Source organism: Drosophila subobscura, chromosome E (assembly GCF_008121235.1).
Source record: "Drosophila subobscura isolate 14011-0131.10 chromosome E, UCBerk_Dsub_1.0, whole genome shotgun sequence".
Taxonomy (NCBI): Eukaryota; Metazoa; Arthropoda; class Insecta; order Diptera; family Drosophilidae; genus Drosophila; species Drosophila subobscura.
In genome coordinates this window covers 3,820,713-3,838,318 of record NC_048531.1, presented here as the reverse complement: position 1 = coordinate 3,838,318, position 17,606 = coordinate 3,820,713, and the positions used below count along the sequence as shown (strand labels likewise).

Here is a 17,606-nt window from a genome sequence, read left to right as displayed (position 1 = left end):
GAATGACTTGCCGGAGACAAAGGGACACACCCGAAACGCCTCTAGGGGGAGAGGAAGGCGGCTAAAATACGAACAAAATTGCGATTTATTTATTAAACTAGGTTACCAGGCAACAGCTCAGGACATTCATATGGAGACTCCTCTCCTGTTCTCGCAATCGTTGAGGGATCAAGGGACGTATTCAAGGCTGTTTGTGCAATGAGTTGCACTTAAGCATTTCTCACACTGTGCTGCATATTTATCCCATACGTTAAAGAGGATCGAGCGTGTGAAAAGGATTTAGCTATTGAAATCAGTTCAAATGGAGATTAAACGGGTTTATACTCGCTGGGGCCAAGCTGCACTTCCAAGGCTTCTTTCCACTTTCTAAGTTCAAAGAGCGGCAAGCACTGAGAGAAAATATTTACGTTCTTATTCGTTGTAGACTCGTGGCCTCCACATTCTCACTGCCCATTCAATAAACATCTTCTAGCTTCATGTTGTATGTTTTTTTCTCAGTGCATTGTAACGACGAGTCCTCTGTCTTGGTCTCCCGAGAGCTGTGTGCGAGTATGGTGTGTGGGTGAGTGGGTAATGTGTCTCGAGTGGCGATACCTAAGCTCCTCCGCTAAGCCACCGCTCAAGTATTTGCCATACACACACCCACACACACACACGCTGGGGAAGTGCGAGGCCAATTTGCATTATAGTCGTCACGAGTGGGTGACCTTGCTCCGGGCAGCACACACACTCAGAGAGAGGCTACAGCAGCGGCAGCCCGTTTCTCTACTACACTTTCTCGAGCACTTTTTTCAGTGCCGCCTGAAAGTATGCTTTGAAATCCGCACCTGCTCGTAATTAAAGCCAAAGCAAAGGGTTGGGCAGGGCACTACATTAAGGTTATTTATCGTCGAGTGTCGAGTGCTCCACTGCCCCAACCATCGTACAACCTACACCTAGTTGCTGTTGCTGCTATTTAAAATGATAAAATGCATGTTGACCTCAACAGAGCAGCAGCAGCGGCAACAGCAGCAGCCGTAGAGTGAATGTACGAGAGTGCGAAAAGCACTCAACGGGCTCAAAGCTGTAATAAAATCTAAAAATGTGTTGCCACAAAAATGTTATTTCCTAAACAAACACACAGCGAGGGGGGGATGGAAGGGGATGCATAAGTAGGGAGACTGTGGCGCCGCACCATCCCAGCGTCAGGTAACTGCTGAGAGGCAGATTGTGTGGCGTCCCACTTCTGGGTGGAATCCGGACTGACAGAGATAAGGTTGTCCTGGCCGGGTGGCTCTCATCTCTAGCGGAAGTTACTCATGCGGTTTTTACTGGTAATTAAATTAAATTTATTTAAGTCGAGTTAGCTTACGCTTCCAGGAGGCGGCAGCTAGATGTCGCCATGCTGCCAGGATGGATGGGCCGGCGAATGGGTGGATGCTGTGCTGCATCGCCTTGTCCTGGCTTGGGTTACGTTGGCTTTTGGCAACAATGTTGCGGTGTGGCAACCGCAGCAGCCATTCTGGTGGTTCCGGCTGCTCTCAGGTGTCCATCCATTCGCTTCTGCCCTGCCATCCAAAGCATCTTCTATTGCATTTAAAGTGACAGTTTTCCTGTTTTAAATTGTGTAATCGGACCTCATAAAAGCTTTTGTCATTTAAACGATGGAGATGGCCAGAAGCTGGGAAATATTTCCAGCATGCTCGTATCATCCAGCTCGAAGGAGCAGAGCATTCTGCGGCTCATACTGGATTGTATATTTGCAACCGCAAAACCGTTCCTGTCTGGCTGGCATTTCCCTGGAGGACTTGGTAGTTTAGAAGAGCATTTAAGAATCGCTTTAGCTGCTTCGGGCGAATTCCATTGCAAAAGAATTTGTGTAGGACAATCGATTGGTTCCATCTAGAATCCATTCCATTTAACGAATGTTTGATCAATAGATTCTTCTCACATGTACTGTGATCTTTCTTAAGAGATGAATTTATATCTTGCAATCGCGGTTTATTTTACTCTGGCGCTGACCGGTCTTGAGGAGCGTCTCCTGCCGGAGGAAAAGTTTAATGTTTTATTTGAAAAATGAAAGAATGAAAGAAAATACATACCAATAAAGGTTTGGCTGACACAATTACGAATAAATCTTGGCCAAAAACCAATAACCAAATTGGTGCCAGCCGCTAAACTGGTAAGGTCAAGAGTCAATCAGCTCACCCAAAGGAAAGGCATGAAAATGGTGAAAAGGGAAAAGAATACTCGAAGCAAAATAGGAAATCAGGCTTCGCGGTTGTTATGTTCACATTATACGATTTTATTGCACAATTGGCGCACTGTTTGCCATTTCTGGGCACAGTTGTTGGGCTGCCAACTTTATTTATAGGTCAGGGCAACAAAATTCACAGCCAACAATGGAAATTGTGAGCCTTACGAGTACGAGTACGAGTGCTCGCAGTATGCCACAATATATTATTTTATTTTTTTTCACAATTTTCCAACTGCCAGCAAACGGGCCTGCTGCTGCACGGGCTGTTTTGTATTTGTTCAATTGCTGCAAATGCTTGGAAAGTATTTACAAACGTTTTCAATTCTGTTGCGGCGCCAGAGACACGAATATTCACAAAAAAATCAACTAAAACGAGACAAGAAAATAGTGCAGTGAATACCGTATACACTGCATGTGCCAAGAAAGATTCAATGTAATATGGGATCAATAACAACCAAAGACGTTCGTCATACCTAGAGTGGCAGAATCTCCCGCTTGCACTTGTCAGGAATATATCTTGCGAGTGCTTGCATGAAGGAAACCTTTCAGATACCAATTCAGATACCATCCCGCAACCCACATGGCCACGTTTGTACGACTCTTCGCTGCCATGCAGCTTAGTGGCAGAGGAACAACAGCAATCCGGAGAGTGTTGGCACTGCCACAAGCATTTCAATTTCCATTTCTATGCCGTTGCTGCTGCTGCTGCTGGCAACCGGCGACTGGAATCGTGCCGTTAATCGCTTTAAATATGCGACAGGTTGTTGCCTGGTCGGTATCCAGGCCCAGACTCCACTCTGCCGCCACTCTGCTCGTGCTCGGGCTGGGGCTCTGGTTGCTGCTGCTGCTGCCTGGCAGCCTTTTGAGCGAAGGATTTCATAATCCGCTGCATTTGTCCCACCGATTATGCAATTTGGCCGTCTTTTGCGCTGCGCTCTGTTCAATTCAGGAAGTCATTTGCCCAACGTATTAAGGCCATTGTACAAATAAATGTTTATTTAAATTAGGCACTCGACAAATAAACCCAGCAAGAAAATACGAAAATGGGCAAAAATACAACAAAATAAACGGTAGCATTTGGGTATTTGATTTTCACTTTCTATTTGCTGTCTGGCTTAACACCGAGGGCGCTCCACCGCAGAGGGCGAGGCCGAAGCTTGTGTGACTGTGTCTCTGCCTGTCTATTTTCGCATTTGATTTGTTGTCGTCCATTGTTATTTTATGCAAATTTTGTCCATTGCCATTTGGCCAACTCGAGCTATTGTGACTTATTTCAAATTACATATAGAAAAAACAGTTGAATTGCGTTAAAGGTTTTGTGTGTTTTTCTGTTGCATTTATCTTTGGAATTCTTTCATAAACCTACATGGAAAATAAACGAGCAATCCGATCAGAACTGAAAGAGAACGCCGGGAAGTATTTAGCCTGAAAGTGTCTATGGATTAACTTACTTAGGAAAACTAAAAGGGAAATGACTCCCACTACTGTTTCTATTAGAAAGAGTTCATCTGCTCCCCAAGTATCAGCCAGCATCCACAGGCTGGAACTAATCCACAGACAGCCACCAAGTACAGTCAATAAGATCGAGATGAGAATGAGCACACGCAGCTCCTGTGGCAATAGAAACGGGAGTTAGTGGGGAGAGGAGAGTGTCCCTTGAACTTGCCTGACTGGCGCCCAAAAAGAGCAAAGTGGCGGCTAGCAGAATCGGTAGCCAGGCCGAGAGTCCAACGACTATAAACGGCTTAAATCCATCATAGGCTGCAAGACAGAAAACAGAAAAAGGTGTTACTGGATTGTCGCTTTCGCGTTGGATGATACTTGATTGTGTGTACCTAGACAGTAGACCTTCACCGCAATGTCCAGCAGTCCATAGAAATAAGCACAAATGGCGATCGCATAGCATTTGCTTTGGCGACTCACCGACCAGCACATTCCGGGGATTTAATTTTCCTGACACTTGTGAAGGTTGCAGACCAAAAATACAAAATTTAGAATGTCTGGACAAAAATTGTATTAAGAATTTTTTTTGGGAACAGTCTTCTTATTTTATCGCAAAAATATTGAACCTTCCCCACTGTACATGCATTCCATAGAGAGCCCAAATGCAAGATCAGAAGCTTTTATCTTGAAAAGCTCTCTCTTTCGAAATTGCACGTGCGAGCGCCGTTCACATGTGAGCTTTTCTCTCCGCAAGCATAGCTTACGGCTAGCCCTTCGAGAACCTTCTTAGCTCTCTCATACCCAGCTTTTGGAGGGGTAAAATAGTTAGGCTAAGTGCATGCTGCACAGAACAAAAAGTGCATTCAAAGTTGGAAGACTTAATTAATGTGCGTACAGAACATATAAAAAGAAAAACGTGGTGAAAATTCTGCAAAACCATAAAAGGGAACATAAACCCAATAAAAACCATTTGAAAAGTGTTGTGGCTGCAAAGAACAAAACTAAAACCAAACCATGGATAAGGTACGCAAAGAAAATGAAAAAGTGACCTTATTACATAATTTCACGTATGTACATACATAGGTTATGATCCACGTGTGGCAGAAAATTGCTGACCTGGCCTGACCACCCCTCAAGGAGGGGGGGTCCGCTTCATGACGATCATTAGTCCTTCTTCTTGGTGCCACCGGACCTTGCCTGCAGGCATAGAAACGGATGGACTTGGCGATCGGGACCGAGCCGTTTATATACATATATCTCACGCGCAATTAAGCCGCTCAACAACAACGAAAATATAAAACCATCTAAAAATATTATATCACCGCGCCTTGTGTAAAGAAAATGTTGGTGCTTGCACATGTAGGGTGTGGAAAAATTAGCTCAGCGGTCATTGCCCTTGCGGCTGACCATACACCTATGCACACTTAACTAGACCCACCTGACCGTATGTCACCTATTCTCGTCTTCTCTCAGGTTATTAAAATTGTTCGATGCCGACATTCTAAAAGCCACTTAAGGGAAGAAAAATAAATCACAAAATCTAGAAAAGAAAATTTAATGAAAAATTATGGAAAAAAAAAAAAAATAGAAAAGAAAATTGTTTAATAATATTAAATATTCCTAGACGTTAACTTAGAAATAGAAGAAGAAAAAAAATGAAATTTATGCCTAGTTAAGAATAGATTTTAAAAGGTGCATCATCGGTCTCATTGTGTCCATGGAAGGGTATTGGTAAAATACCTCTTCATAACGCTTCTTGTTATTTTGCATATTTCTACAATTCTTTAACAGTTTTTATTGCAAACGTGAAATTGGGCCCAACGACACCAGCAGCTGTTTAAAAGTCTGTAAGTAGACACACATATATACACATACACTCCGGGTCAGGAGAATAGCGTCTACACAGTGAGACATGCATGCTTAACCATATATAAAGTGAATTATTATTAACTACAATCACTACAATTATGCCACTTAATTCCTTTAATTAATTCATTCTTACTTTATATTTTGATTATATTATTTTTATTCATATTTGATCATTCTCTTGAATTCCTATGTCTTAACTTAGTCCCACCTTTATATACACATGCAGTAAAAATAGTTTTAAGGGTTAGGGTAGAAATAATGGGGGGTTACAAACAACATGAAGTTATACAAGTCAAAGTAAAATTATAACGATTAACATGCATTTCTAATCTGATTTTTGGGAGGGGTTCCTAAGGCACCTAGCGCAGCAGCAGAAGGTTTTGGGTAGAACCATAATGGCATATTCTTATGTTATTCTACATGGAGGGTGGGTCAAGAGGGAAGAGCACAACCACCTTGCTCTTCACAGTAGGTAGTGGACCTTAAGTTCCGTCCGGGTTTGTAATTCCGATCCCAGTTCCCGTAAATCTGTCTACGATTTTGTTAGGTGACGGAGTTCGTTTTCGCAGCACAACACCCACCCCATTTTCCCTGAGCCTAGCCGGCCAACCTTTAGTAGACAGAGAGTGCTGACGAGACGACACTTCCCGTGTCCGTTACATAATAAATGGCGCCCAACGTGGGGCCCAAATGGTCCGTATCTACCAACGTGGGGCCCGAATGGCCGTACCTACCAACTATATATTCTATGGTTATAGGTTCCCTCACGTTTTCCCCAATAACCTTCCCAATCCCTTCCGCAACCCAATATTGATCCAAATTTTAAAGTAGTTCAGTTTTTGTGTTATATATCCAGCTCGGAACAGCTGGGAATCTGATCATTGTCGGACCCAGACCAGTGGATATATTGCATAGAAGAAGATCACAGTAGACTTCATTATATCATTTCATCAGGATACTAGGAACGATAGTTCTGAGTAAATTGGTTCTATACCTAGTAGCGAAGATGAATGACCTTTATTCTCTCGAGATTAATTGAGACTTGTTCAGACTGGAGAATTCGGTCCTGTTCCTCTTTATCTCGAAAGGATCAACAACTAAATTTTGTTTTCTTTCTTTCTGCTTACGGACTTAAGGTTAAAACAACCGAAGACATTCCTTCTGCTGTGCTGGTGCCTGATAGGAGACCCTCACAATCATTGCCCATATTTTCGAATTTAGAATCAAACAAAAAAAAAATCTTTCATAGTCTTAAAGACTATATCGTTTTTCCTTAATCATAATTAATCATAATTTGTTACAATGGCGGTAAGGCGAAGTATTGACAATATAAATGTTAATCTCGGCGAGGTAGTCGTACACTGCACTATATGCAATGATACCAGCCAGGACACCGACATTGTAGAAACCCATTGCAAACACAAATACCACAGGTCGTGTTTATCGGATTGGTTGACATCCAATGAGACATGCCCGATTTGTAGGCAGCTGTGTTCGCTACCGTTGCGTTCACAATCTCAATCGAATTTACAGAGTGGGGAAAATGCCGCGGCGAATTTGTCGTACACCGGAGCAATTCCGAAAAATCGTCCTAAAACAAGGTCACAGGTACGAAATACCCCAAAAGCCTCAAGTGCACGACCTAACCCTCGACCAGGACCTGGCCAGACTAGACGTGTGCCGGAATCCAATGTTCTTTCCGAAGGAAATATCCAACGACTTATTTCAGAATCCATGACTAAATTTCAGGAAAATATGACCGCAGTTATTTCAGAGAAAATAACAACGGAGTTGAGGAATCTGAACCTGACAAATGTTTCTAGGAACTTCAGGGATGAGCCCCAGCTGGAATGGGAGAGTGATATTGCTCCATCCTTCCCTCGAATGAGCAGCGCTAGTAATCTTCGTAACAATAGTTACAGGCCACGCCCATCTAGTGCTCGTGCGAATTTCCCAGACATTCCTAGTGAACATCCTGATAAGATCTCAAATATCATTTCCAAGTGGCGTATAAAATTCAGTGGATCTTCCAAAGATATTCCCATCGAAGATTTTATCTATAGAGTGAATTGTCTTACCAATAATTGTTTAAATGGAAACTTTACCTTACTGGCGCAGTTTGCCAGTCTCTTATTTACTGATTCAGCCTTGTCATTTTACTGGCGTGTTCATAGGACCACGAATAACCTTGACTGGTATGAGTTATGCAGCCGGTTGCAAGAGAGATACCAGGATCAACGTTCGGATCGAGAGATCAAAGCAGCCATGCGTAGGCGTAAACAGGGTAGTAATGAAAGCTTTGACGATTTTCTAGATGCGATGCTATCTATCGCAGACTCTTTACGAGAGCCTATGCAGGATGGTGACGTCACCATAGAGGTTCGCGAGAATTTAAAGTCGGAACTGAAGCTCGACTTGCTTCATATCGAAACTCCAGATTTGGCAACCTTACGCAAGGAGTGTCACAAGCAGCTGTTTAAAAGTCTGTAAGTAGACACACATATATACACATACACTCCGGGTCAGGAGAATAGCGTCTACACAGTGAGACATGCATGCTTAACCATATATAAAATGAATTATTATTAACTACAATCACTACAATTATGCCACTTAATTCCTTTAATTAATTCATTCTTACTTTATATTTTGATTATATTATTTTTATTCATATTTGATCATTCTCTTGAATTCCTATGTCTTAAATTAGTCCCACATATATATACACATGCAGTAAAAATAGTTTTAAGGGTTAGGGTAGAAATAATGGGGGTTACAAACAACATGAAGTCATACAAGTCAAAGTAAAATTATAACGATTAACATGAATTTCTAATCTGATTTTTGGGAGGGGTTCCTAAGGCACATAGCGCAGCAGCAGAAGGTTTTGGGTAGAACCATAATGGCATATTCTTATGTTATTCTACATGGAGGGTGGGTCAAGAGGGAAGAGCACAACCACCTTGCTCTTCACAGTAGGTAGTGGACCTTAAGTTCCGTCCGGGTTTGTAATTCCGATCCCAGTTCCCGTAAATCTGTCTACGATTTTGTTAGGTGACGGAGTTCGTTTTCGCAGCACAACACCCACCCCATTTTCCCTGAGCCTAGCCGGCCAACCTTTAGTAGACAGAGAGTGCTGACGAGACGACACTTCCCGTGTCCGTTACACACTGACAAGGAATGTAAAGAGAATATGTTTGGATACAGGATTTATTACATTCACACAAATTTGAATAGAATTACAAACTAATTCATCGTCCGGTAATATTTAAGGGGAGCATAAATAAAAAATCCAAACATGGCTGCAAGAGAAGAAGTTTTTCGATCAGAAATCATAGTAGATCGACAGCCGACTTACCTATTAAAATGATGGCTATCAAAGTGTCTTCGACAGCATCTAAGAACCGAAGCCACAACAAGCCATATTAGCACCAAGAAAGACTTATTCTACATATAAGACACAAATCTATAATTTGTTAGTTAAATAAGGAGATATTTAGGTACTTGCATAATGGGCTCCATACAACAGAACTACGGCGGCTGCACAAATCACACCCCAGGATACCATTGAGGTGATAACATTCCACTGTGGACCATCCCTCGCTATGGGGTAAGACAAAAGAAAAGGCTTTACACGATGCATTTAAATTTAGAGGATTATTTCTAATTACAGATGAGCATATACCCGAAAAATTCAGTGAGCATTGAGCAAATGATCGCCAGGACAGCGACCATCAAGGACGAACGTCTTGGCGTTCCACACATTTTGATTTCGACTAAATAAAAAAATCATCAGCCACCAGCTTGACATTGTACGTAAAGATAACTATGTAGATGTAGCAAATGTGTATTAAAATATGTATTAACGATTAATAAACAAACGATAATAAACATATGGAATCCAAATATATCCTTGCACCAATTCTTGGCGTTCCACGGCACACTTCGATTGCGTTCTATGTGGACTTCTCTACGTAAAATAAATAAATGATAACTCAATATATTTTTAAGCTGCCAATTTACTTACAGAGAACGAGATATAATTCTAGGGACGATATGCGCAGATGTTCAGAAGTACAAATGAAATGACAAATATTTGTAATTGAATCAACAGATTGTGGAAAACATTCAGCGGTTCCCCCACTGTGTTGCATTCATGTGAGAGGGTAAAAAATGCCAACGTTTTAATTAAATTTGCAAGCAATTCGGGAGAAACTTTCCCAAAAGGTGGGGCGACAGGGATTCGATAGAGAAGTTTTTTGTTGAATGCAGAAGGTGCAGAGAGGAACTGGAAAGGGTTGCCTCGAGCTTCCATGGGGCTCTATGTGGACTATTGGGCAGAGCCTGTGGCAGTGGCAGCAGCAGGGGAGAGAGAAGGCTATTAATTAACTAGAAATGCCATTTTCCACAATTATACGTTTCCCGACTATATAGAAATGTAAAACTAATTACATTGCAATTTGCCAGCGTAATGGCAAGAGCACAGGGACAGGGACAGGCCCAAAGCCCGGCACCCAGCCAGTGCTGCGGTCCTAGCAGCTCCTTTGGTTCCAACTCCGACTCCGACTCCGACTCCTGTCTATGATTCTGGGGTGGTGGGGCAGGTGAGGCTCGTGGAAAATTGCATGCAAAGCAATTTATGTATATGGAGGGGGAGGAGCTGAGGCGGATGCCGCACTAACAAGTTTCCGCGCTACTTCCTTGGAAATACAAAATCAATGCATAAAGCAAAGGGACACATCCTGGCCCTGTCCGGGCACAACTCCTCCTCCACCCAGTCAAAGTTCTTGACTGCAACTCGCTCAGGTGCACCGTATATATGTACATAAATATGTATGTGTTAGTGGCTTAAAGGCGTTGGGCATGGCATAATATAATATGTGGCATGCAAATCCAGCCTTAAAGGCACACGCCAACTGCGCACAGTGGCCCAAAAACGAATGAAAATTGTCATCAGAAATACTAAAAAATATCTTAAAGGATTTGCCGAATTTCTAGCTAATGAGAGAAGTTATTTAAGTATTATAAAGCTTAAATTAGCTAACAAATATATCGAAGGAACACTTTTTGTTTTGTCTGGACGTTGATATGCAATGACTGCACCATCAAGTGGCTCATGCGACACCAAGCCAAAGCCTGTTATGCGCGGAACCCAGCAGAACGGCTGCTCCTACCACCCAACCGACAGAGGGGCGCTGCCGCATGACGCGCATGACCGGTCGCGAGCCTGCAGGAAAGATAGATGTTATAGATGTTAGGCTATATTCGAGGAAAATTAGAGCTAAGCACAACTAAACTAGAGCAACTATAGCTAAGCAAGCAAAATTCCGCTGTTCCCTTGAATTTTTGCATTATAGTTTAGTAATAAACTAACACAAATTTAATGCACTTAAACTCCAGAGTGCAAAATAGTGCACAAATTCCGTAGAATTTAACAGAAGCTAAAGGACTATTTTGCACTAACTTCCCCTGTCCCCTGGCTCTGTAAGTTTCACCCAAAATGACAGAGTCAGCGCCAGGAAGGGCTGCAGCTCGGGCTCGGGCTCTGTTACATTTGGCCGTTTAATGGGGCGCTATAATTTGTATTTGTGTGCATATGCCGCTCTGGTTAGCGGTTATTTGAGCCGGGTTCCATTTCGCTTCAGTGCATTGGGCCGCCATAGGAGGGACGGAGGACCCGCGAGAGATTTGATTGATGTGGGATTTGTGGCACTTGCCACAGCACATACCTACAGTAGGAATTTAAGTGGGTTAACAGTTGCAAAACAATGCAATATTCATAGGCAACTCGTTTCTTGCACAATTGTTTCCCTTTAAATGGGACATTTAGCTCAACAAGTAAATGGTTCCATGAAAATGTTTAGCAAATATTTAATAATCAAGATGGAAACTCTATCGAATAATGGAGATGGGTTCAAGCCGAGTTAACCTCTCCCCTTAATGTCCGACTTTAAAATCGATGCTTAAGACGTCGAAACGATGTTCATTTGGGCATCATACAATGAGTCCGCTGTCCGCTCTCTGCTGTCCGCTCTCCACTGTCCGCTGTCCATTGGCGGGGGGTAAGAGCTCCCAGTTGGCGCAGTTCGCGAAGAAGTTATGACTGCAATTTGCGCTAAACCAAACCGAAGCAAACCAAAACCAAACAATTTGTGGTCGCCTCTAATGCACTCACATATAACCCATCCCGTGTCCGTGTCCGCTCCCGAGCACCAGCTCCTGGCCAATAATTACGCAGAGAAGAGTGCAGTGGAGTGGAGTGGAGTGCGGGTTGGAGCCAGGGCCGGGGTAAATTATGTGTGCAAGTTGTGCGTAAAGTTTGGGCCATGCTTAAACTTTAGCGCCGTACTCCATACACCAGCAAGGGAAGGGAAAGGCAGAGAGCGACAGACAAAGAGAGAGAGAGAGCTGGTGGTATGGCTGCTGACAAAGTGGCTGCACTTCCACTTCCACTTCCCTCCAATGTCATAAAGTTTATCAGAGGAAGCCGCTCCTGCAGCTCCAGCAGCGACGCTGCTCCTTTGGCCATTTTTGGACTCCATGTGCGCTCCATTGTGCGGCGAATCGAAGCGGCTTGCAGGTATCGAGCTCTCCAGCTCCCTCCTATAGTTTATGGCACATTATTGGCATAAACATGGCGACGTGCGCAGCCAGCGTCCAAGTAAAGAGTCTGGTATGCAAGGTGCAAGCTGGAAATTGTTTGATTTATTCCATGTGTCAGGCCAAGCGTTCAATTAGCGACTTAAATTGTGACTCCAAGGGCCTAGACAACAAAGCCAAGATGGATGTGGCTATCTATCTATAGGACATGGATGGGTATGTGAATAGCGAGAGATTTCCACTCTGAAACTCTGACCCAATTCGGGTTGCCCTCTCTTCGCAGTTTTGACAATCGCAGGAATTATATAAAATATGGCCAGGGATCCTCTTAATGATGCCAATACAAACATATTTCAACTGTGTGTCCCCTTCTCGAACTTGCGTAGGGAATGCCGAAACATTTAGCACAATTTGTGCCTCATTGGTCCCCATAACAATGCCTCATCTTCAGCGAAGCAGAGCCCCAGATCGATTTGGTCCTCGGTCTCGGCCACTTATTCTTTGCCAGCCAGCCAGTGAGCCAGCCAGCCATCCAGTACCATAATTGATGATACCGAATGCCACTAAATTATCAATTGACCATAAATTTGCTCATTACGTTTGGTTCTTCTGCACTTTCCTGGGCCTCTGTCATGCCCAGTCTCCCTGTCCCCCAGTCTCCCAGTCTCGCTTCCTTTCCATCTGTCTCCGTGTGTACGGCGGAGGTGGAGGTGCAGTATTTTCATTCAACTTTTCATCTTCTGGTCTCTTGTTGTGTCTAAGTTTTTGCGCGTCTGCCAAAACGTTTAACGTTTAACCTGAAACGACTCGGACTCGAACGCGAACGCGGACGCGGACTTGGACGTCTCATCATCATTTGCCATTGTTGGATTGGATTGGCCCGGACCTGGACCCGTCCCGTCCCGTCCCGGCTTTGGCTCCGATTGGCGTTTTAAATAACTTTTTTATAAGCGCTCTCGGGATCGAGAGCCATCTCTGTGGCAAGTTATTGGCATTTTGGGTTTTGTGTTTTTTTGTTGTGTTTGCTGCACGTTTTCCTCGCGCTGCCTTGGCCGGGGTTGGAGCACTTTTAAGCGGCTGTCCAATGTGGATGCGGTTATGGTCGGGCCAACAAATTGTTGTTTACAGCTGTCGGGTGTTGGTATTTCATGGCCCTCGCTCTGTCTCTCTCTCTCTCTGTGCACCGCTATAATTACACTTTATGCTCTGAGAGCGCCTCGAATGTGGGCCGGGCTCCGCGTCGAGTGCCTGGGAGTTAAGACCCGATTAGAGTGCGATAGATTTAGAGCTGACTGTCTCCCATAATTCCCAGCTAATTTAACCCCAAGCAAAGCGAGTGCCTTAAATCATCAAATGCCCATGATGAGGACGTCACACAGCCCATGATCCGATCTGGTCCTCTTCTGCTGCTGCTGCTTGGAGGTACTCGGACACGGACTTGGTGACCCAACAAGTGTTTCTTCTCTGGCCACATATGCATGTGTGCAAACACGACTCTTGCCTGAATGATTAACATATCACGTTGCCATAACATTTCACAAGCGACTCAGCTGCACACTCGATGCTGCTCCCCGCTCCGATCCTCCCCTGGACAGTGACGGCGGCGTCTGACGGACGACTCGACTGGCAGCAGCAAATCAGCGCGAAACCTTTTCGCCTTTGGCGTTGGGGGGCGCTTGTAATATTTAACACCAACTGAATTTTAATGCGATTTCAAAATGTCCGTCCGGGGTCCGCAGAGTCCGCAGAGAGTCCAGACCACAGCTGACAATGCTGGGGCGCCTAATGGGCAACTAATATGCGCAAAATCACTTGGCAGGCAAGTCTCGAACTCCACTCGGATTACGCTCCATTCAGAGCTGCAGCTTGCTGTTGGGTTAGCTAAGGTCTGTCCCTGTCTCTGTCCCTGTCTTTGTGCAGATCGTGCATCATGAGAAGGCATTGCAACACCTTGTACATGTGTGGAGCAGCTGGGGATTGCTGTTGCTGCTGCTGCTGCGGGAGGAGTTTCTCTTTTGAGCAGGGCTCACGATCACGTCACGAGCATCTATGGAGGAGAAGGAGCAGGGGGAGCGAAGCGAGTAATATGCATGTAACAGAAGGTGTCAATAACTTTCAAATGCCTGAGCTGTTGCCTGGTTGGCCGGCTGCCTGGCTGCCAGGATATATGCATTATATGAACTATTATAATATGCGACGGGGCGGTGCGGGCGTTTCGTCTCTGTGGAAATTTATGCATTTTTCAAGTTTTAATAATGTAGCTCGTTAGCCACGGTTTGTTAAACTTTGTTTTCATTTTCACTTCACTTCACATCAAGGCATTGGCTGGACGTGAAGCTGTAGCGGGAGTTGGAGTGGGAGCTCCACATTCCCCCTACCAACACAATCGCAATTCCCCTTCCCCCTTCCCCACCCTTTCACGTGTTGCTGTCTTCGGTGCAAGTTACAATAGCAGCAGCAGCAGCAGCCCCAACTCTGTTTCTGACTGCAGTTTTTGTTTTCAATATGCGAGTCGTGAATTGGCCCCCAGGTCCTTTGCTGGTTTTCGCTGCTGCTGCTGCTGCTGCTGCTGCTGGCCATATTGCTATGCTGCTACGAATGGCATGTCTGCCTGTGGCGCTTGCCTGTGTCAGCCAGCCAGTAAACCAGTCAACCCAACACCCGTTTGATAAACGTACAAAAGTGAAAACAAAATCCACCTCCCCGACCAGACCCGCTCAAGGATGTTCAAGGGTTTGCATTCGAATTAGCATTGTACGAGTATCTGTGGAATGCTTTAAAGTTGGCCACTGAATACGAATGAGAAAAGTGCGCAAACCGAGCAGTCAGTAAGGTAAGAGCAAGAAGTATTTAATCAAATTAAGCAACTCTCCGATTTGCAGCGATTTGCAGCGATTGGTTTACCGCATTCCTTGTGCCAAACTCCACTTCCCACTCAATTTACGTATCTCGTTACCTGGCCCTCCCCTCCTTCCCTTCACATACTTGATTAAGTAATCCAATAAAATGCCATTCCGCACAGCACAAAGGGAAAACATGTAGCACCAGTTCCAGCTTCGACTTCGACTTCGACTCCAACACCCAGCTTCAGGCACCCAACTTTAGTCATATGTCTGGGGCCATTAGACGAAATGGGAAAGTCGTGAGTTGGTGTTAAGTGCCGCCGAAAACAACTAAAATTCGTTTTCATTTGTTTTGCCAGAATTATGAATGGCACTCATTAGGGTTAATATTTCGCTTGGATACGAGGGAGTTCTACAAGTTCTCCCCCAGACTGTGAGCAGAGTTCCTTAGAGTTAAACATCAGTTTGGCATTTGGAAACTCTCCAAAATGAGCTGGAAATGTAGGAGACAAACCTTGTACATTGTAGCTGCTGTCTTGGGCGACATTCTTCTCATTGCATTCCTACGATATGGTGGGTATTGGTTCGGCACTTACTTTGGTTATATTTTGATCTCAGTTTGGCATCTCAGTCTTTGTGATTTCTTTCTGTTTATTGGGTTGATTCTGCTAAATGGAGCTGCCATATATGTGGAGTGCTGGATAGAGCTGGTAAAGATCTGTGAATATTCTTCGCAAATCCCATAAATGTTTGGCATTCGTTTAGGAACATCCAACTCTAATTCTAACCGGCATTCTGGCTATACCCCTCGCTTGCATTCATCTATTCCTCTGCAGAATTGACGCCATAACCGAACGTTGGGCTGCAATGAAAATATTACCAAAAGTTGGACACATTTTAGTCTTTGCTTTTCTGATGGGTAAGCAAAAATGCACACGAAAATATGAACAACTCTTTTATTTGTTTTTTTGACAGTTTTTCCTGCGATTTGGCTATTTCTGGCATTTTTCTACTTTTACAATCTGAACAACAATACCTCAGCGGGCATACACTGGAGATTTTGGCAATTAAATTATATTTAAATAAGTTTCTCGTTTTGGAAATTCCGTAAGTAACTCTGCAAAATGTCTGGCCTGGCAATTATGTGGTTAAAGCCAGTTGATAAAGTTGCACTTGCATTTCATCATTAGGAGATGATTAGCTGCAAATTTGTGGCCGAACTTTTAGTGAATGAAAATGATTTGAAAGTTTTGCTGGCTCTGCTAATAAGACATATTGTCTGGCCGGACTGAAAGGTGAGCGCCCAATCATACAATAAACAGACTGGGGTCCTGTTTTCGAACACCTTAACCTGTCCGTGTCCCGTGTCCTCTGTCCCGTGTCGTTGTGCTTGTTCTGCCTCTTCTGTTGCCATCGTTTTGGTTGTCATAAGTTTGGCAAGTTGCTCGCTTCCTTTGGGGCAAGCGAACGAGAATATTACAACTAATACACTCAGACGTTGTTTCCCCCAAAGTTTGCCTGCGTCTCGTCTCACAAAGAGCATAATTACCAACAACATGGTAAAAGTAAGAAAACCCAAGAACCAATGCCAATGGAATGGCGCAGGAGGGGAGGGAAACTTTTCCACAAAATTATTTGTGGTTGCAAACAGATATAGACTGAGTGAGGCGCCACAGGCAGCGGCACGAGGACGAGGCACAAGTTTGACATAAAGAAAAGTTTGCACAAACCGACTTAAAGAAAATTATAATTACACGCACAGTCAGCCAAATAGTCCATGTTTTTTTTGGGTGGGGGAGTGTGGGAGTGCGGACTCTGGTTCGTCGTGTTCTGGAGTTCGTTTTCGGGTCGGGTTGGGGGTTTCTCGCTGGTAAAAATACTTTAATTGCCGTTAGTTTCCAAAGTTTCCAATGCATTCGCAATTTGTATTTGGGTGTGTGTGTCGGAGAAGGGACAAAATGGCAGACAAACAAGCGCCGCAAATTAAAATATGGTAAAATATGCAAAGTAAAAAACCGAAACAGAAAACGCCAATTTCCCTCGAACCATGAAAATTGCAGAGTCTAATTAGAGCCAAGCCCCCACCTGCCAGCCAACGAGCCCGGCAATAGTTTGGCAAATCCAACAGTCAGGACACACAAAGATCAACTCGGACTCGGGCCTGAAGGCAACTCAAGCCCAACTGCCAGGATTGAATTACGTGCAGCACTTATGAGTCCTTTGGCTGGTTCCTAGTTGTGCGGCTAGTTTTATCCCCTTTTTTGGATAACTTTATAATTGGCTTGTGCAATTAAAACGTGGGCAAAACTCAAGGCAGAACCACACCAAATATACATATGTCGATATTATGGGGAAATTTAAGGAACCTTTTTGACGGCAGGGGAGACGTGTTTATCCTCTCCTAGAGGAATGCTTTCTGATTAAAGAAAGATGAAAGCATAGCGCAGAAATTATCTCGCTCCCAGAGTTACTTTTGCAGTGGGAATGTTTCTTACATTTTATTTTTAAATTTTACTCTCGACTGAATCGAGTCTCCTGCCTGCCCTTTGACTGTTGTCTGCCCATTCCTTTCCACGTTCCACGTTCCACGCCCATTCCCAGTCCCAGTCCCAGTC

General features: G+C 44.1%; 2 protein-coding genes across 2 annotated transcripts; one reads left to right on the top strand and one right to left on the bottom strand.

Moving 5' to 3' along the window:
• Positions 1-3,249: 3,249 nt before the first annotated feature.
• Positions 3,250-4,176, bottom strand: LOC117890638. Its single transcript, XM_034795589.1, has 2 exons — positions 4,072-4,176; positions 3,250-3,997 (listed from the first exon to the last, which is right to left on the bottom strand). Exons 1-2 carry the CDS (start codon positions 4,169-4,171, stop codon positions 3,783-3,785), a joined length of 315 nt encoding a protein of 104 aa, XP_034651480.1. The 5' UTR covers positions 4,172-4,176; the 3' UTR covers positions 3,250-3,782.
• An 11,303-nt stretch (positions 4,177-15,479) lies between these two features.
• LOC117892573 lies at positions 15,480-16,073 on the top strand. The gene is made up of 4 exons (XM_034798901.1): positions 15,480-15,564; positions 15,610-15,701; positions 15,757-15,910; positions 15,967-16,073. Exons 1-4 carry the CDS (start codon positions 15,480-15,482, stop codon positions 16,071-16,073), a joined length of 438 nt encoding a protein of 145 aa, XP_034654792.1.
• Positions 16,074-17,606: the final 1,533 nt, after the last annotated feature.